General features: G+C 33.2%; 1 protein-coding gene across 2 annotated transcripts; it reads left to right on the top strand.

The window, feature by feature from the left end:
- Positions 1–1,703: 1,703 nt before the first annotated feature.
- Positions 1,704–16,080, top strand: LOC18094901 (uncharacterized). Of its 2 annotated transcripts, none has more exons than XM_024589558.2 (22): positions 1,704–1,822; positions 3,341–3,374; positions 6,139–6,200; positions 6,303–6,375; positions 6,477–6,599; positions 6,854–7,023; positions 8,077–8,226; positions 8,818–8,958; positions 9,766–9,826; positions 10,239–10,519; positions 10,930–11,061; positions 11,343–11,462; positions 11,672–11,758; positions 11,883–12,005; positions 12,147–12,246; positions 12,345–12,470; positions 13,098–13,232; positions 13,322–13,473; positions 13,679–13,819; positions 14,515–14,838; positions 15,334–15,456; positions 15,670–16,080. In XM_024589558.2, the coding sequence occupies exons 3-21, from the start codon at positions 6,144–6,146 to the stop codon at positions 15,427–15,429; spliced, it is 2,592 nt and encodes an 863-aa protein (XP_024445326.1). In that variant the 5' UTR covers positions 1,704–1,822; positions 3,341–3,374; positions 6,139–6,143; the 3' UTR covers positions 15,430–15,456; positions 15,670–16,080. The 2 variants fall into 2 exon arrangements, with proteins under 2 accessions (XP_024445326.1, XP_024445324.1); XM_024589556.2 differs by having other exon boundaries at positions 3,235–3,374.
- The last annotated feature ends 5,577 nt before the right edge of the window (positions 16,081–21,657 follow it).

Raw genomic sequence — 21,657 nt, 5'->3', positions numbered from 1 at the left:
ATAAAAAAACAAAAGGCATTAGCCTTTTCACTTTGGACTGCACTGTGCAGTCCACAGTCAAAGACATAAAAAAAAACTTAAGGCATCAGCCGAGAACTACTTAGAAAAAAATTTAACATTAATAAACTAAATTAATTAAAAAGAAAAAAGAAAAGAAAAAAAACCTCTAAGAAAAAAAAACTAAATAGAAAAAAATTTAACATTAACAAACTAAACTAAACGAAAAAAATAATTAAAAAGAAAAAAAAAGCAAAAAATAAAATAAAATTCAGGTTAACTCGTCAAATCAAGTTAACCCGTTAAACCCGGGATCCGTGTCATGAATGTCTGGTAACTAAATAAAAAAAAAGTGAACATTAACAAACTGAACTAAATAAAAAAAATTAATTAAAAAGAAAAAAAAATCTGGATTAACTCGTCAAACCATGTTAACCTGTTAAACCCAGTATTTGTGTCATGAAAGTTTGATAACTAAATAAAAAAAATTTAACATTAACAATCTAAATTAAAAAAAAATATTTATGAAAATAAAAAAAAAAAATTGACGGGTCCACCCGGAATTAACTGGGTTCACCCGTGAAACCAGGTTAACCCGTGAAACTCGGGATATGTGTCATGAAAGTCTAATAACTAAATAGAAAGAAATTTAACATTAACAAACTAAACTAAATGAAAAAAATTAATTAAAAAAACAAAGAAAGAAGCAAAAAAAATCCCAAAAAGCATAAAAAAACAGCTAAAAAAACTTAGACAACTTAAAAAAAAAAACACCTAAGGAATCAGTGTTTTACTGTGGACTGCACTGTGCAGTCCACAGTAAAACACTGATTCCTTTTAGCTATTTATGAAAGTTTGATAACTGAATAGAAAAAAAAAATTACGGGTTAACCCAGAATTAGCTGGCTTAACCCGTCAAACCCGGAATCCGTGTCATGAAAGTTTGATAACTAAATAGAAAAAATTTAACATTAACAAACTAAATTAAACGAAAAAATTAATTAAAAAGAAAAACCAGAAAAAAAATCTGGGTTAACCCATCAAACCCGGAACCCGTGTCATGAAAGTTTGATAACTAAATAGAAAAAAATTTAACATTAACAAAGAAAAAATTCATTAAAAAAAACAAAGAAAAAAAAAAGCTTAAAAAAAAAGCAAAAAAAAAAAAAAAAGCTCAGCGTTTCACTTTGGATTGCACTCGAAAAAATAATTAATTAAAAAGTAAACCAGAAAAAAATCTAGGTTAACCCGTCAAATCCGGAACCTGTATCATGAAAGTTTGATAACTAAATAGAAAAAAATTTAACATTAACAAAAAAAAATTAAACAAAAAAAATCATTAAAAAATCAGAGAAAAAAACAGCTTAACAAAAAGTAAAAAAGCAAAAAAAAAATTAAAAAAAAAGGTAAAGCAGCTGCTCAGCGTTTCACTGTGGACTTGCACAGTGAAACACTAAGCAGTTTTAATATATTTTACAAATATAATAATAATAATAATATAATATATTAATAAGTGAAAGGCGTGAGGAAGATACAGTCCTTTCCCCACGCCTTTTAGAGTAGTGTTATAAAACCCGGAACGGCCCGGCAGGTCGACCCGGGACCTGAACCAGTCCGGGTAAGACAAAAGACCGGTCAAAGGAAAAAACCGGTCAAACCCGGGCTAACCCGGGTGAGACCCGGTATATATATTAACTTTATTAACCCGCTAGAGTTTTTGCCCTAATTTCTTGTAGAATAGACAACAACCAAGACATTTACTTCTGTCGGTATCTCCTGCAGAATAGACAACAATCAACAGAGAGTTCATTGGAGAAATCTACAGGTGCTCTATCTCTTTTACGTTGATATTGTGTCCAAGCCAAATTATTTGCTTTTATGATTTTTGCATCTGGATTTTTGCATCTGCAGCTCTGCTACTTGCTTTACACATTTGGGTTTTTGTCTTTGAATCTTCTAACCCCTTTTGGATCTTCCATTTCACTTCCCTTTCTGTCATTGATTTATTATTTGTTAAATTCATGTTTTTTTTTAACTTTCTCATAACAAACATTCTCAGGACAGTTTCATAATAATTTATTAATGAATATACATTATAAAAAACATGTTCCTCTTGGTTTGTGCTCTGTATGATAATCTAGAATAATTAATATTTTTACAAGTCTTCTATCTGATAATGTTTTTACATTATAATTTGGAATAATCCAATTTGTGCACATTCATTTAAACCAATTACTGTCATACATGTCTATCATCTGTACCATGAATCAATCATTACTATGCCGAATTGAAATTGCCTGTATGCTTTTTGGCAAGATGAATATCAAATTATTATGATGATGAGCAGTTATTCTCATTGCTTCTATGAGTTCCATATTGCAAGTTTTTTAATTTTCTTATTTGAATTAATACTGAGTAAGAAGATGATTCATGATGCAACAATAATGGGCATGATGTTGAATACAACATAGTGATTTCTTCTCTCTACATTCCCAGTCTATCATAGTCCCGTTTCCTTAATTTCTCATCTTGGTTTATTTGATTGCTCGTCCTATAAGGGGAAAAAAATTAAAAAGCATAGCTGTAAGGGGAAAAAACAAAGAGAATATTGTTTACACGGGATGCTCACGTGATTAAAATTTGAATTTTTTATGATAAGTTTCACGTTCAAATTTCAAACACTGTTATAGAACTTGATATCTGTTGGACATTTTTAGTGGCGGATCCTAGAAGGCACAGATGAGGCCAGTAGCTGCTCTCTTGGGTTTTTACCAATCTTTTTTTTTTTTTTTTATGCAGCTGAAGATGTTGATTTATGGATTCTAATGTAAAATGGAGTTAAAATGTTGATTTATGAATTCTAATGCAAACTAGAGTTTGAATATTGTCCCCTTATATCTATTATATTAAATTTTGTGTCTCTAGAACAACTTGTTATTTTATTATCCATGTCTTTAATATCTTTAAATTATGTTAAATATTTATTTATTTGAAGATAAATGCAGTATATATGTTAATGTGATATTTTCTTATTAATTATGCTAGCATATATGTTAATGTGATATTTTATGTCAAAAGAACCATATTAATGTGTGCCTTTTGTTATTGACCTGGGTTGACCCTGGTTAACCCGGGTTGACCCCCAAGACCCGTGACCCAGTCATTTTACCGGGTCGGGTTTTATAACTATGTTTTAGAGTCTTACTTAATATTAACTTTCCTTTGAGTTGCTGGCAGCAAAACGAAAGTTGAAGAACTAATTAATTAGTCCCTGCCCTAATTTCCTGAGAAGAGCAGCCCGCCCCTCATTTCCTTCTCTGTTATCTTTTGTTATCTTTTGCAGAACAATAACAACCAACAGAGAGTTATAATCACAGGTGCTCTATCTTCCTTACACTACTTACTTTTTTATGTTTTTTTCTTTGTTGAGATTTCTTATTGCATACAATTGCTGCAGATTTTGAATGATTCCCTCTTTTTTCCATGGTTTTTAAGCTCGTCTTCGGGTTGGAACAAATAATTGAAAAAAGTATTCATTTGACAACCATCCTTTAGATCACCACTAGTTGTTTTGGGTCCATAGTTGATTGCCTGTAGGCACGATGCAACACTGGAAGAGTTGTTACAACTTACAAGTAAATCAAACTCAGTTCATTTAAACATAAAGAAAAAACAAGGAAGATGATTGAAATCTCTTTTAATATTGTAGTGATTATGGAGTTATTATTGGTAATGGTTTCTGGGTTTTTACATTTTTCTTTGTTTTTTTGTTATAGCATCAATGTATTTTGTCTGAACCCTGTTGTGGAAGAGGTAGCTGTTTGCATATATCTTGGGGATTCACTTCTAGAATAGGAAGTATATCAAAGATGTACTGCTAAAAGCTTTGGGAAGTTCATATTATTCTGTTTCGGTTTGGGAACTGAATAATGTTAACTAGAATCGAATTTCTCTCTATAATTTCACTTTGATGTTAGAAACCGTAACTTTTGAATCTAACCATTGAAACATCACAATTATGTGGTCTTTTTTGTTTTCCTAGCATAAAGAAGATAAATTCCTATCAAAAGGTGTTGTTACTCTGCATTTTAAGGCTCTTACTTTACCATTTCTTGGATCTTTTTTGTAGAGAACTTGTTCATGCATTTATTTATTTTAATCAGACAATCTTTGAATCTGTTTTCAGTCTTTTATTACCTTTGCAAACATTAGTATTATCAATTCATGCTCTACGTCCTTTCCACAAAATCTTGAGCTGATTTTGTGTTTGTTCATAAGTATTTCCTTTTCGATAATTAAGTTGCGAATTTAAAACGTCATTTTGAAAACAAATGCACCTTTTAATCTATTGATGTTAATTAATTATGCTAGTATATATGTTAATGTGATATTTTATGCTAAAATAACCATATTAACGTGTGCCTTGGTTCTAGATCCGGGTTGATCCGGGTTTACCCGAGTTGACCCACCAAACCCATGACCCGGTCATTTTACCTGGTCAATGGCCGGGTCGGGTTTTATAACTATGCCTAAAACCCTTCCCTAGCGACCACCGATCACAGATTAATAAATCATTCAATGTCAGCCAACACTTTGCTAATCTGCTTCAATACTCGACATTGCACTGCTACCACTCAGTACTGACCTACTGACCTTCAATCTTCGAAAATCGACATTCTGCTATATCTGACCTGCTTCCTCTTCACTATCAACCTGCAAGGCTGTTGCAACCTTTTCACTTTCATCCAGTTTAGTACCAATCTTAATTGTTTCTTACTGCAAGACCTGTTTAATGATTATGTAGATTTGGTTTTGCGTATGAGGGTTTTGATATAGGTCTAAGACTAGCTGTTCATTGATGTATGTTGAGATTGGTGCCTATGGGAAGCTTATGGCATCAACATTGCATATGAAACTCTAATTTTATGTGTCTTTCATTGTGTTTTAGTGCGAATTAGGCTTTTGGAATATTTGGGCAACTTTTTTTTTTTTGTTAAATAAAACTGCAGGTTTTCTGAACAGAATCTTGTTGTAGAACCTAGTTGCCTAGGAGTTGAAACGTGAATGTAATATATCTGGAGTTGATTGGCTTTATGGTTTCAAGTTTTACACCCTGAAATAGGATGAATTTTCCTAGGAGGCGAATATGAATATAGTGTATCACCTCAAGTCAATTGGCTCATATATTTTCAAGTTTTGCACTCTGAAGATAGGTTGGATATGCATCTGTATTGTTTTCTCTTCACTTTTGTTTCTGTGTGCGTGTGTTTTGTGTATGTTGAGGGGGGGGGGGGTGTTGTTATGAGCTAGCGTAGAAGATTTGCTGAAAAAGTTGAGAGCTGCATTTATAGGATACATGATTCCCGCTGGTAGAAGAATTTGCTGTCATTTATCTAACACTTGGTTATAGGGTGTGATTGTTAAGAAAAGAAACCTATATTGACTGTGAGACTGGAGCATGTCCAGAGCCTTTCTGGTACATAATTGAGAATGATAAAGATACCGGAGCATGTTGGGTGCATAATTCACAATAATACTCCTGTTTTACCCTGCCCACTGGAGCATGCCTTGCATTTTACTCATTTGGGTTTTCATATAATGGTCTTTAATATCAAGTCTATCATCCTTCAATCGAAATTGGAAAATGATTGGAATCTGCAGGCTAGAATACCCTTTGCTGCTACTGTTGGAAAATGATTAGAATCCCAAGACGACATAGTTTGCATTTTTTAAAATTTTTGTCCAAAACAAAATTGTTTCAGTTTTCTTTAAAAATAACTAAAACGACGTTGTTTTGATAATGGTCCGGGTTGACCTAGCCAACCTACGACCTAGGCCGGGTCTGATAACTATGGTTTCAACAAAGCAAGAAGGGAAATTTTCTTCATTAATCGTCACCAAAAGCATTCCCAAATGCCATTGATGAAGAACAAAAGGGGTGTAGAACCTTGTGAGAGTTTTCTCTCTCTCAAAAAAAAATTCAAGCTGTTTTTCTTTGTTTTTGCAGCTTTTTTTTGCCTCGTACCGACTAGTTTGTTCTCAAATCCCTGTGCTCTGAATTATATTATCAATTTTAATTTATTATCAGTTAACTGAAGTGTAATTTTGATGCGTAAACTCTTCTTTTTCTGTAATTTGCAGTGAAAATGGCAAAAACTAAGGGTTCTTCCAAGAAGCAGCAAAAGCGTGGAATTGACTTCAAAGTGAGTAATAACAGTTTCTTTCTTTTTCCTCCTTTTTCTAAATTTCATGTCTTGTGAACTTGAATTGTTTGCTCTCTTTTTTTTTCCTTGTTAATTTTGTAGAAAATAAAGCGAAAGATCGGCAGGAAATTGCCACCTCCTAAGAATACTACTAACACAGAAATTAAATCCAAAGGTAAAAAAAATATTTCCATTTAGTTTCTTCTTAAAATTTTGTGCTTTTTATGAAGTAATGTTACTAATGGAAGTTTCTTTTTGTGTGTGTGTTATGAGCAGCAATTGTTCTTCCGGAGCAGAGTGTGGCATCAGAGAAAGCAGGTTTAGCTGTGAGCAAGAAAGGCTTGACTTTGAAAGAGCTTCTTCAACATACATCCCATCACAATGCGAAAGTCCGTAAAGGTACTTTCTTTAAATATCTTCTTATCCTGTTAGAATAAAAGGTTGTCCTTAAGAGTTTTGGGTTTGTAATTAAAAGAGAAAGAAACTATTTATTCATAAAAATGCTTTTGTTGAGTTTATCTGGTAGCTACTTAACTGTTTGTTGCTTTCATGATTATTTTTACGGTTTATATTTTAGCCTCTGCATTTATTATCTTGCGTTCGTTGGAAATGTTGATGTTGACCAGAGCCTCTTTTTTCTTTTCCTTTTGAAGATGCCTTGATGGGCATGAAGGATTTATTCCTCAATCATCCAGAAGAGCTTAAATTGCACAGATATGCTGTTATAGAAAAATTACGTGAACGGATGAGTGATGATGAGAAAACTGTTCGAGAAAACCTATATCAACTTCTTAAGTTAGTGATTTTACCGGGCTGCAAAGAGGTAATTTATCATTTCTTTCTAGCATGTTTGTGCAGGGTGGTTGCTTGGACACTTTTAAATCTATAAGGACATGTATCAGCCTTGGCTCAATAAGTTATATTCTATTAACATTCAAAATTATGTCTATTTTTGGTATGACTTTTCTTTTGTAATGTTTTGTTTTCGATTTGTATTTCTTGCTCTTCTTGGTTATCGCAAGAGCATGAAACTATCGTCATCATGATGTTAATGGGTTTTTTTGTTAGACATTGATAGGGAAAAAAATAGGAAGATTTTCGGCTTATCATTGTATATCCTAATGACAATTGGTAAAGCACAAGCCCTCTTGTTTGAATCTTGAGAGCAAACCCTACATGGAAAGCGGTTAAAGGGAAGAACCATATCAAACATCAATGCCCTGACTATGCACTCATATTAATCAGTTATTAGTATTAATGCCAGTGTCTTTCAAAGACTTGATACAGACGATGAAAATTTCATCTAAAGATTGGCATACTGAAAATGCCTAAATTAAACTGTCATGGTTCTTGGATATAGCTAGCTGTAGTAATTGTTTAAAATGAGAAAGAAGGATTCTTCCAAAAGTTTTCAATTTAAAAAATAACAGGGGGTCTATTTTTTCTCTCAATCTTCTAATAGTGAGCTTTGAGACATTAATAGATTGATCTAGTGGTAAAGTTGCTTGTATGATTCAATAACTAGCCAGAATACTGCTTATAGGAGTGGTGCTATCGGTTTTTGTTGGAGGGTGGACTGGCAAATGAAGTTTGAGACTAGGGGATAATAAAAATTTACTATTTTTTAACAGAAGATGTTAGTTTTACTTTTGATGAGATTAGAGATTTGTGATTTTCTTTTCAATCAGATGTATCCTGTACAACAACTAAGTCACAAGGTTCTATGGTTTGTTGTTTCCAATTACTTTTCTTTTTTTTGCTGGTCATTTTTCATTTTTATGAGGCATTCTGTCAGTTTCATTGCTATTTTATCACTCTTTATCATCATTAATTTATCCCTTCCTTTAACATTATTTCTCTATCCTTGCATGTCCAGGATAATCAAGGACCTGTCATTTCGTTAATGATGGCTTACATTTTTAATGCAATGACACATTTAGCAATTGACGTTCGACTTATGGCATTCAAATTTTTTGATCTCGCTGTTGAATATCATCCTCCTTCATTTTTCTCGTATGCTGAAAAGGTATCTTCATTTGTTCATGATATTCAAATGTTTGGAGTGCATTTCTTTATTATTGGTGTTTGAGAACCCACTTGTTTTGTATTTGTTCTACCCTTTGTTTGTTCATAGTGGCTAGTGCAATGTGAATAAGGGTCCGAATGCCATTGTTAAAGTTCTGCAGTCATCTCTTCATTGTGAAAGACTTGAACCATAGTGTTATTTGAAACGAAACTGTAATGGAGAGATTTTCATGTGGCACACAAGTGCATGATAATATCATGAGCTTCTAATATGGTGTTGCAGTTGCTTATTGGATCGGGTCTTATTGGATATCCTTCTTTTCATCAAATCTTTGATGGGTTACTTGCTTTTTGAATATTCTTGATTCCCTCCATTTATGGTTTGGTAGATGCTGTCATTTTAGGTTCATGCAAAATATATGCTGCTGAGCTGTCAAAATAACCTCATATTAAATTTGATAAGAATTAAGATAATGCTATTCCCAAATGCTTACTTGCCATCAAAATGATACCTCATGAACTTTAGTTGATATGGTTATCATTCTTTCTATTTGCATTTTGATGCTTTTTTTGCTGGACGTGTCGTTAATAGATACTTCAAAATTATGAAGATATTCTTCGGAAGAACCAGTTCCATTTAGAAGACAAAGTCAAGCTGAAGAATGCTCTTGCTGGTTTGGTGCGATGCTTGTTGTTGTTGCCATCTAGTAAAGAAGTTAACCTGCCTGCAAAGGTGCTCCCTGAGAATCACTTGCAAAACTCGTTTGTTTTCCTTTTAACATCCTAATGATTTTGGTAAAATTTCTATCAGGTACAAACTGTTAGGTCATATTTTACACTCAGCTATGCATGATTGTACCATCATACTCTGGAAGATAGTTCTGTAATTTTCCAGTTGTTATTGTGGTCATAGTAGCAGAAGTTTTAAGCACTAGTGGTCTGTGACAGATAGATGATTTAGTTCATTGTAACAGTTGTATGGATCTTTTGTTTGTATAAGCAGTTTAAACTGCATTCGTATGTTGGAGGTCTTACATGAATCGGTTGACAATTTATGAAAACATGAGCTCTGGGGAAGTTTATTATGAAATCTGTAGTTGGTTTTTGGATCGCATATAAATACATGATTAGATAGACATGGATAATTTATTACTTTTGCAACATGGAAGATCTCAGCCAATGACCCTCATAGTGAGTCTCCATTGGCACAAGAGATTTCTTATTTTGCACAATAGCATGTTCAATACAATACGCATCTCATAGAACTGGTGGCTCATTGATATGGTTCCGGAGCTATGGTTAATTTGTTATTCTGCGACATGCCTATGGCATGCATTGAAGATGAAATGAACTCGTCAATATATGAATTATCTTCTTCATATTGAAAAGTAAAATTATTAGTTTTAAAGTACAACTTCAGGGATGGATTATTCTTGTGTCTAATTGTGTTATGAGGTTTGCTATACTTGTGTACTTTTGCGAAGCCTCTTGCCTTTGATTTGCCTAACGATTTCTGATAACACTTTTTTCAATTTCACAGAATATCCCTGAGAAAAAAATATTGCAAGCTTTTGAGCCTGATGTGCCTACAGTATTTGCAGGTATGTCTAAACACCTTGCCCTCACTTTTCTTTATGGGTTTGTAGAGTGACAGGCTCATTGCTACCAGCATTCAACTGTTGCTGCATGGAAATATGTTTATGTTACTGTACAAACAATATGCTTAATCTTGCACCAGAAGATTTTATGTTCAATTTTACTTAGTATTTAGCAATGGTAGCTATTTTTTGTTTTGCTTACTTGTTAGCTCCACTTTGGTAGTTCTTGCTGCCATGCTATAGGAGAAATCCATTCATTTCTGATAATAAATAATTGTGGCTGAGTAGCATATTTTCAACATTCAATACACAACTGTGTGACCTTTTATGCCCTTTGTTTGTGTTATAACTGTAATTTAAAATAGTAAAATGTGGCAAGCCTTTACCTTCTTTTGTTTTGTTTTTGTTTGTGTAGAATATTCTGTCATCATCAAGAAGCTGAAAGACCTTGTACCAGTTTTAGTCAATTGCTTCCAAGATTTTCTCCCTGTACTTCACGACTCACTAGATGCACAATCATTTGATTGCATGCTTAACATACTTCGGAGCATAGATCTTGCAGTCGCATTCTTTATCCATGGGATTCAGCAAGGTCATCCCGAATCACCACCTCTTGATCAAAGCTTCTCATCAGTATTGTTGAAGAAGTTACTAGTTGTGTTTCCCCTCAGTCCAATGCATCACCTTTCAGAAAAGGTATGACTTTGTTTCCAAGTATATCTCCTCTATTTGGTTGAAAAAAAGGGAAAGGGATGCAAAACAAAAGGTCCATATTTTATATAAGGATAATGTATCTGCCATCAAAAACTTTATTGCCTCTTACTGATGGATAAGATATGGGGAAGCCTTCAGAAAAGTTTATTGCCTCTTTCTACATCCTCTCTTCTGTTTCTTCTCAACCAAACAAGTGGAGATATAACTCAAAATGTTTTTCCATCCCATGGTTTCCTCGCTTTCAAACACTTTTTACTGTGCATATTTCTCTGCAGTAACTTCCTGTTTGCTTCCTTTCACAAGGAAGCTTTTGTCTCAAAAATGTCTTTGTAACTGTAGTTGCTGTTATAGTAGCTCGTGTGCCTTAACTTTTTCTTTTTGCTTGCTTGCAGGATGATGACAGATATGTTATCTTGAACATTGTAATTACAGAAATATTTATGCACTTAAGTGAATGGATCTGCCCACCTGCTGTCTTATTTGAGAAATTTCTAACATTTGTGGAGTACGTGTTGCTTGAAAAGGTGTGCTTCCTGTGTGTCAATACTTCTTGAATTAGCAGAAAAGATGATAATCTAGGAAACCTTGGATCTTGGACCAGATAATTCAAATTAATATGTTCCTTTCCTTATCAAATTATTTCATAGTAGAACAGTATGAAGGAAAAGGAATGAGAATCACTCTGAGTTGCACCGCTGTTTGGGGAGATTTTCAGATATTTTTAAAAAAGAGTACTTTTAGATGATTTGGAAGCAGTGCCTTTATTTACTTTTTGTTGATTTGTTGCATCTTTTTTTTTATGCAGAGCTGCAGTAACGTGCGATCTAACAAAGCAGTTCGAGAAAAGCAGATATCTACACTGATTCCTTTTATCCCAAAACTTGTGTCACGGGTGATTGGAAATTGGAAGAATCGCCTTCTCCAGGTTTGACTCATTCTTTAAGAATTTGCTTGATAACTTGTCTTAAGTAAATTATGTTGGCTGATGTCTCTCTTGCTTTATGAGATTGTCTTTTGTCACCGTGTCCGGGGTTCTTGGTTATAGATTTTTCTCTTCAAAACTCTACATGTTCTGTAGAGAACTGTAAGATCTGGTGGTAATGAAGATTTTAAACAATCATATCTTTGTTGCAGGCATTTACAAAGACATTCCAGGATTGCAGTCCAGAGTCTTCAGTAAAATTAGCTTGCCTTGCTGCAATTGAAGAAATGGTCATTTCTGTATGTTCAACTCCTCAGCATTAAAGAGGCTTATTCCTTGCCTCCTTAGAAGATATTCTCATCGTTTCTATTTCTGCAAAAAATGACTGAATCTCTCAAATAATACCTTTTGCAAAATTTGCAGCATGAAGATCTGCTGTGCACAGATGTCAATGATTCAGGACTATCTGACTACAAGATTACTTGGATAAGAGAGCTGCCTATGTTACTCATTCTGCTAGGCGACCGGCACTCATCCTCTTCCAAGGTATTTAGAGTAGTTGTTGAAGATGAAATCTTTACTCATGTCATCAATATTTAGGTTTTGCTTTTCTTCTTGCTATCAAGTTCACATGCAGCTCAGTTAATGCATGAACTTGGCAAACTTTTATTGCTTTCTTCCTCACAGGTTGTGTTGCATCTTCTACTTCGCCTGGGGCAACGTTCATTGTTGTATGATGATATGCAAGGCTTGCTGAAAGAGTTCTACAGCACAGATCAAGACAAAGGTTAGTGCTGATATTTCCTGATAAATTCCATGCTTGGTTACAAGCCCATGGGAGGTCCATTATTTGGTTCATTGTCATACTCGTTTTTTGTTGAGCAGGGAACATATGTTATGGTCCTTTTTTAAGGCTAGCCAGGGATTCACAAGAACTCTCTATCTGTTGTCTTTATTATTTTTCTCAACTGGATTCAACTTTGCTGAAGTCAATTGCTTCTTGCTGCTTGTGTAAGTGTGTTTCTCCCCTCACTGTAGTCCCTAACTTCCTTTAGTTTTCCCCTAATTGATTCTTTATTTTGGAACTGACATAAAACATTTTGTTGAACTTGATATGAACTTTCAAGATGTTGCATTACTTAACTTTATTTCTAATGATTCCTTTCTACCAAAATTTACATTGCTACTTTTAGCAAGGATCCAATATCTTTGAACCCATGCTTGCTTCTGTCACTCTTGTAGTGTCTTGCGTTCCCTAAGGTGCAAAAGTTTTCATTGTGGGGACAATAAAAAGACTTCTGCATGAAACCTTGCACAGAATGTCTTCCACTGATTTAGCTCGTATTGAAAGACTACTTATTTTGAAATGACAGTTTAGTTGACAATTTGCAATTTAATGATGACAACATTTTCCTTCAACATTTCTTCCCATTAGAATGGACTTTTATCATTATAAACATATTATTTATTTGATCCTTATACCTCTTTAATGAGGTTTTTAAGAAATGTTGTTGCTTTTGGATGGTTGTTGTAAGCATTAAACTTTAAAGGAGGACTTGATACTCATGAAAGAGAAAACTAAGTTCTGACTGTTAATAAGGTTGTTTATTTCAAATCTTCTTTTCTGATATATTTCAGGTCATGAGTTGGATCCGTTTATGTTATTCCGGATCATAGAGGTTTTACATTCAACCTACAAAGCTGGCCATATTCAGATTTCTGACTTCATCAGCTTCTTAATCACTTTGGCTTCGCGTTTCAAAGTTTTTCCTGGTAAATTCAGAATGATTTCTCCCTTGGCAAGCAATTTTGGATCAATAGTTTATGTAGTTTGTGTCTGACAAGGAGATTCATGTCTGCAGAAAATATTTTTCCTGCCACGGAGAGAGATAAGAAGACCTCAAATCGTGCAACTTTTAAATCATTGATCAGTGTTGTTTGCTCATGCCTGTCGCAGATGGGTGACAATTCTCTAGTTTTTGCGATTCTAGAGAAAGTAATACTAGAGCAGATAGTAAGTTGGTTGACTTTTATGCAATTTTGTTATTTACATAGATGGTCCTGTTTTTGGGCTTCTGAGGTTTCTGTTGGACAAATTCTTTTTATTTCAAAAATTGAACACGAAATAAGGTAGAAATTTGTTTGCAATATCTTGTTTGCTTGACTCGTGATGGGTCATTCATGAGGCTCAATGGTGACACCTTTTTTCATATTTTCAGTCATTAAAACCACCTCTGGACAATTCCTGTGCTATGCTCAGAATGCTTGTTGCACTGGATTCTAAGCCCACGAGACTTTCTAAACAAAGTATTTGCTCTTTAAGCAATGTCCTTTCAGCATATCTCATTGATGTTGCACATGTAAGTATTCCTACCCTTAAACAACTGTCCTGATTTCTTTCTTCTTTACTAAGACCTTCCTCTCTTTTTTTTGTATTTGTATCAATGTCTGTTTTTCTTTTGGAGTGCTGCTGGCAACACTATTTCTTCTGCCTTTTCTGAGAGAAAAAAAGCTGAGTTGCCATTAGGATATTTGATGTTTGACTTATCAATAAATACTTAAAGTCTTGCAAGACGATGAGATGAAATTGGTTCCTTTTATATGGTACAGCTGTGTGTATCTTGAGTCTTGACCCTGGCAACCTAAATCTTTGTGAAGTCAATGATATTTGATCTAGTTTCCTTTATACTTTTTGTGATGGGAACTGGGATGCTTTTTGAAACTTCATTGTTTTCTTTATGGCATAGATCTTTGTTCAGTTCCCTTGTTTTTGTATATGATGGCGTTAAATTTTCCAATGAGGAGGGTAGAGTATTTATTGGCCGAGGAATCTCTTTATTTAATTTCCAGGTTTCATGGAACAAAATACATTTTAGCAGTTGTTTCCGTGGTCATGATGAAGTTTTTCTATATAGAATTCCCTTTTACTTTTTGTGAGCTGGATATTTAATCTTTCTTATTTTGCACTAAATTTTGTGAATTTGCTTCATAGACATCAAGCAACCCTCACTGATTTTTTAGTTATTGAAATGAGAATATTTCACTTCTCTAACAGTGTGTTCCAGAAGATGATGATGAGAGCATGAGCTCCATCCATGGACAAACACGTCGTTATTATCTTCTGCCTAGCTTTATCCTGTTTGATAGAAGTCACAAACTTCTCAATCTTGTGTTGAACGTGATGGGGTCATCGATTAATGGAAGAAGTTTCTCACTTCTATCTGGTGATCGTATCTGTTATGCCAAGGGGAGCTCAAGTATTATAAATGCTATTGTTTCTGTTTTACTATGGATGCAAAGGGAAGCTAAGGTTCAGCAAATTCTTTATTTATATAAGGAAGAGATTGACCACATTTCACGAAGCATATGCTCTTTACAGGTATAATTTTGCTTCCCGGGCGTTTCTTGTCCATGTTCTATGTTTCTCTGTTTTTGTATTGCAAAAGATTTATCAACAAAGGAAAAGAATTCACCATTTTAAGGGGAGAGAGGAGAGATTGAAGGTCTGGCTGGCCCTTTTTAAATCAAATACTCCTTGTGCATATCGGTCTTGCTGGATATCATGTTTAGCTATGTACATAAAGGGGCATTTCTAATAGTAGAAAATATTATTGGAAAGCTGTGGATCGAAAGCTCCTCATATCTGCATGGCTCGACTCTTTAAAGCATGATGTTTATGATTATGGATACTTGGAGACATGACTGTAAGGTCTCAGCAGAAAACTTGTCTGAGTGGTAGAAAAATTAACCTCTGTTTTTTCCTGAATTTGAGGGGTCATTGAATATACTGTCTCGTACATTGGAAATTAAGTGTTGAGAATTTATGTTATTAGTTTTTAATGTATGTCATCTCATGTTTTCGTTGTTTTTGCAGTCTTTAGAGGAAATCAAGGTGCCAATAGAAGAAAGACACATAATAAAGTGTGCAATTGATCGATTAAAGACTCTAACAAGTTCATTATATCAGTAGAAGCAAATGACTTATATTATCATTGCGGTAATGACTCTGTATTCTGTAACTTGAGTTGCATCACTGTGAATTTATTGAGTTTCTGAATACTGACATTCTGAAAGTTCTTTGAGAAATATAAAACATGAAAAAGGAAAAAAGAAATTTATCAAAGCTGTGACAACTTATTTTTAAAAAATATCCATGCCATTTCTTTTTTTCTCTCTCTTAAGAATGCCGACCTGTGTCACTTTCTTGTAGGATACTCAATTTCCCAGCAAATAGAGGGAAGTTGGAGAGATTGCATAATAAGATGACCCATAATTGCAAGATACAAACTTGGAAAAGGTGAACAGCTTTGATGGTCTATGAGGATTTGCCATTGTGGCTGGGAACGTGGAAAAGAAGATGGCTTTTTTCGCAATTCAATGCAGGCAGCATCTATATTCCATGTTTTCTGTGGCATGCGTGCACAGTTTTGAAGTCTTAAATGGCATGTATTGCCTACAATTTTGAATTAGGTAATAGATGATTAGAGGGGGGAAATGCAAGCCCCTCATTTTCCTTTCTTTTGTGGTAAATATAGGAATGTTGTTGGAGGTAAAATTTTGTAATGGAAAGAAGTGAAGGTTCATCCGTTGTTAGATGAACACTTGCACAGGACATTTCTCAGCCTTCTCTGATTTTGTTTTCTTTTCATTCTTTCTTTAGTTTTGTTCATCTCATGGATCCATTTTGTCGTATGAAATAGGCTAACAGCCTGCAAATGTATTTGGCTTTACTATAGCTTTCAAGGTTGGTTTGAAAAGATAATTTTTTAAAAAAAGTTATAAATTTATATTTTTTAAAACCCAGGTTTTTAGGGTATTTTGGTAACATGCATGTTAAAAGCATCAAAATGATGTTGCTTTTAACATGGTGCATCGTGTTGCAAAGAACATGCTTACTATAATTTGAAATGAAAAGCAGGTTTAAACAACCAAAATCAAATACTATGAGTATGCCATGATTCTTGAATATATATATAGTTATATTACTTGTGTAATAATTTAGTGTTGTAACTCATTTTGACCTTCAATTTTTTATGTTTTAAAAAATTTCTTTCATTCCAATTTATTATTTGGCATTTTTTTTTTTTTAAAAAGACAAGTTTAAGAGGTGAAATAAGAAGAAAAGGAGAACAAGGGACTAATGTGATTAGGAACTAAAAAACAATGGAAGACTATGCAAAAGAAAAAAAAACAAATAGAAGAATTAAAAAAAATTAAAAAAAATTGAAAGAGGTTCATTAAAAAAACAAAATTTAACTAATTAGAAATCCATAATAAAAAAGAAAACAATATAAATTTTCTAACAATATTTTTTCTTAGTTTAGCTTTTACTATTTTACAGAGGATACTAGATAATATAATTAGAAAAGTAACAAAGAGAATGACAAATGCATAGATTAAAGGAGAGATTTTTGCAAAAAGTCTAGCCAAGCAAAATACCTAGCAAAGAGAAGATAAGAATAGAAAGAAAAAGAAACATCACGAGCACAAGGAAAGGAAGAACAAAAAACATCAACAACCCTGAAAAATCCAACACAGCAACAACTTCCCAGCCTCTGATCTCCCAGCTCTGGTGGAGGTGATCGACATTGCCTGCACCAAAAAAAAAAAAAAAGAGTGAGTCATGCACACGGGCATATCCATGCACCCCTGCCTTAGTTGCGGGTGCAAAGAAGCCCTGTAATTTTGACTAGTTATCCGACATGTGAACAGTACGCGTTAGCACTGTTTTTTTTTTTCTAGCATTGTTTCTCCTCGTTCCAACCTCTACGGTCCAATTCTAACCGACTCCAACAACTTGTGAAGGTTAATTTTGAATCCCAATATGTGATTTATTTATTTTTAGAATAATTTGTGATTTGTTTGTTAAATTTTGAATTGCAAACGTATGTTGATGTTGATATTGTTTGAATAAATTCACTATGTATTCGTGATTTTCTTTTTGGTTTGATTATGTTCATTTATATTAATTGAAATGGTTGGAATATTTATGGTGATCATGCTTTGTGAAATAATTAATTTGTGGTGGATTAATTTAAAATAAATAAGTCCAAACTCATGTTTCTGTTTACCATTATTTCAAACCTCGTCCCATATCCTAAAAAGTAAGGATTAGGCTCGTTGTTAAGCACATATCCCAAGTCATTATCCTATGAATTTTTACCTTTAATAAATATAAGCATTTAGTTTAGGTGAAATATTATATATTTTTATTATTAAAATCAAATAACAATGCTAGAATATTTTAAGGTGATTTTTATATTTTCTTTAGTATAATCAAACCCTTACTAAAAAAAATTTATAAATACCATTTAGAATTTCTAGTAACCACAAAATTAGGTAACAACTCATTTTCTTATTTTTACCCCTTTTACATAGTCAAATTGTTAAGATGTACCCTACAACACTTAGTGTTCATTTTGCAGTTTATTTTAAATTGTAATGCGTTAAATTGTTTTTTCTATGTTTGAATGGTGTTGATATGAAATATCCATACTTTTATAAAAATATTTAAAACAACTCAAAAAAGGGAGTTAACTCAGGGATGACCTAAGCTCTCTCAGTTTTCAAATGTTCTAAAATTCCTCTTAAACTTTTAAAATGTTTGAGGTATTCTTATAAAATAGACCATGTATTATCAAAAATTTACTTCCTCGCCCTCTTAACCATAATTATTAGGTCCGGCTATAGATTGAGTGGATCAACTCTTGAAATAGGGAATTAATTCGAGACTATTCCAAAACAATGTCGTTTTGTTAAATGAAATGAGGTTGTTTCAACAAAAAATAAGATAAAAACTAAAATGATGTCATTTTGAGCAAAAACTTTTAAAAAAATCTTTGAAGTTGACTTGGTCGGGTCTAATTCATGTTTTTCCAAGTCACTTGAATCTTTGATTGACCCACAAGATCACCCAAGTTTTGATTAAGTTAATTCTTTATCATATTTGAAAACAAACTCGTCTAGACCAAATTCAAGATTGACCTATTAGGTTAAACCGATTTGATAATTATACTCTCAACATTACTACTTCGAATTGTAGAAAAGCACTCTCATTTTCTTTTTATTTAAGCCGCTATATTGTATTATATTTTCTATACAAAACACTTAGGGTGTAATGCACTTAATCCACTGTCCATATAAACATTACAGGAGGTGGCTTCTTTTCTTCTTCTTTTTTGCATCTTTTTTTTTTGTTTTTTTGCATTTCCCCCTTTCTTTGTTTTTCTTTCATCTTCATCCTTCTTTTTTCATTTTCAACTTTTAACATATACTTATTCTTGAATTTTTCTTCACAAATTATTTCAATTTATTTTCTATAATATTATCACGGTCTTAAATAAATATCTTGACATTTGGTTTTTGCTTGATTTTATAAGAGTCTATTTTAATTATCATACAATTAAAAAACGTTATCTTGAGTTCTTTTTTTAAATCCAAACCATATTTTTTACTAATCAATCAAGCTGTCTTTGAACCCGTCAAGTTGACTGGGTCATATCATGACAACTCTCACATGGTTTAGTTTTAAACATGGACCAAGCAATGTGTCGTGTCGGGAGGCTTCAAAGTTGACTTGCTAGGTCGGATTTAATAACAATATCAATTAGTTCCTTGTGGCATGAATATGTTTTTAAGTTTATTTTTGTTATTTGAGTCGCAACATAGCATGGCACTGTAAACTAGTTACCCTATTATATTAAAAAACTTGGGAAAACTTATGGAGCTTCCCTATTCATATGAATGGGGAAGCTCCTCCTACTCTTTTTTTCTTCTTTTTTTCAATTTAATTTTTTTTTGTTGCTATTTTCCTTTTTTTTCTCTATTAATTTTCTCTTTTTTTCTCAATTTTATCATGGATTTTTTTCTACCGATTGATTGGGCTACCTTTGGACTAGCCAAATCGTTTAGGTCACATAAGGACAACTTTTACTTGATTTAATTTTAAACTCGAGCTAGATAATAAGTTGGGTTGAGAGGGGTTTTTGTCTATTTCATTATTTTGTTTTTCTCAATTTCATCCTTAGACATTTTTTACCGGTTAACTGGGTTGTTTTTGGACAAACCAAGTCGATTGGGTCACATTGAACCAACTCTCATACGATTTAATTTTAAACTCATGATAGATAAGGAATCAAATTGAAACGTTTCAAGATTGACCTGTCTAGTTGAGTTTAATAACAATTCCAAATAGTTTTTTATGGTCTAAATATTTTTTGTTATATTAAAAAAAATATTCGTGAGCCTATAAACTATGTAATCAATTTTGTATTTAATAGTTTAATCTATTATTTAATTTTTTAGATTTAGTGGTCGGCACTTTACTCTTAAAATTGAAATAGAAAAGAAAATACAAAATAACACAAAAAAATGAGCAATTCAATCTTCCAAAGTAAAGAATTTAGAAGAGAGAAACTCATCATCACTCAAAATTTTAAGATTTTTTTTTAAATTAGCATAGTAATTTAAAAGTTTTAGCAGAATAGCACCATTTGAAAAAAATTTAGTGAAACAATATATTTTTACCTTGTCGCACTTCTGAAGCACAACATTTACTAAATGTTGTTATTCAAAAGCGTGACAAAATAATTTTCACGCTTATTAAATAGGTCATGCTTTAGAAGCGTGATATGTTGTTTTTCATGTGCTTTTCTCAAATACACGTGACATACATTTTGTTTTTTTATGGTGTTTTTCCTAACAAGAATTTCACAAGATTTACTGTATTTTAAAAATCCTGAAATTTTTCAAAGTCATGTTAAATAGCAATGTTCATCCAACTCTTATAATTTGTATTAGTTTTTGAAGAAATGCATTTTATCATGGTGATTGTTTCAGGAGATGATTTGTTTTGCATTGAGTTTTAAAAAAAAAAACCTTTAAATACCATTTTAAACCTGTAAATTTATTTTCTTTGATAGCCATAAAACTTAGCCTTTATTATATTTATTGAAAAGTCCGTTCTAATTAAATAAGCTAGAAAGACTAATAAATACACTCTCAAGATATAAGGAAACATCAGAAGAGACATGATAAAGTGAATAGCTATTTGTTTTTGTGGAGAAAATTCAAACACAGGAATTCAATATCCATCGCTTTTTATCAGATTTCTGTTTTTTTAATGAACTTGGAATGTCTGCACGGGATCAAATTAATCTGATTTCACTTTTCCTTTGATCTTAGATTTCAACTGTCGCTTCCAGCCCTGGATTTACTTGTGTTTCCTTCTATGGCATTTGACTTGTAATCATAATTCAACAGATTTCCAGATTACTTTCTGCTGTATTTGTACTTTCTTCCTCCAGGGAGACATTTTCTTTGCCAAATTATAGCATAGTGCTCTCTGAAAGTCACTGGGCTTCATATTTTCATCAAGCTTCACTAGGAAATAACCTTAATCACCGGTTCCTTTCGAATTCAATTCTGAAACGTAAAGCTCAAAACCTCGTCGACTCCTGCATGCTTATTATTTCATTCTTTCTTTAGTTGGAATTGCTTTATTTGACGAGTAGCTTCTTGAAGAAACTTTCTTTTGATGCTACCTTCCCCTTCAATGGTTTGGAAACTGGTTTTTTCAATAGCTTAAATGTTCTTGGGAGGTGGGGCGGGCGGGTTTGAGATTGCAGGGTGATGAAATGCAAGGTGTTAATCTTGGTGATGGTGAAAACAAATCCTCATCATGGCCCTATTTCTTACCATTATGAATGTTGTGTGTTTCAGTAAACTTAAATTAGCATAAACATCACTCTAAGGCTTTATTGCTGCGATTCTGATGGTCTGTGCTGCCTAGTCACTTGAGAGCTTTGGCCCTTCTCAGGAAATCTGCAAGTGATCAGCATGTCTTTTCTTCTGGCTTGTATGTGTTCTATAGTTTACTGGTGGCCATTGCCACAAAATAACTAAAATCAGATGCAAAGCAGCAGATTGAAGGGGTAAATAATGTCAACCTCGGTCTCCATCCGAAAAACAACTTCACTCTTCAAAAGCCCACTGAAAGAGAAGATCTAATTCCGGCAACCAGTAGAGACTTCTATATCGTGACAGAATACATTATCTCATCTAAACCTTGTTAAAATCCCAGAAACCAATCCCATAGATCCTCTGAAATACTCACTAGTTTACCAAGTTTGGTTGTGGCACGAAAGCATTCAAGAGCCATCCAATATTCTTTCAACAGAGTCCACTTCTGACTTTGAAA

This window comes from Populus trichocarpa, chromosome 1 (assembly GCF_000002775.5).
Source record: "Populus trichocarpa isolate Nisqually-1 chromosome 1, P.trichocarpa_v4.1, whole genome shotgun sequence".
NCBI lineage: Eukaryota > Viridiplantae > Streptophyta > Magnoliopsida > Malpighiales > Salicaceae > Populus > Populus trichocarpa.
This window is presented reverse-complemented; position numbering and strand designations above follow the sequence as displayed.

Bases quoted from the DNA above. Each gene is read 5' to 3' on its own strand.
- LOC18094901 (XM_024589558.2), top strand. From the start codon at position 6,144: ATGGCAAAAACTAAGGGTTCTTCCAAGAAGCAGCAAAAGCGTGGAATT. The intron at 6,376-6,476 runs GTAAAAAAAATA...TGTTATGAGCAG, and splicing joins CACAGAAATTAAATCCAAAG to CAATTGTTCTTCCGGAGCAG. The intron at 11,759-11,882 runs GTATGTTCAACT...CAAAATTTGCAG, and splicing joins TTGAAGAAATGGTCATTTCT to CATGAAGATCTGCTGTGCAC.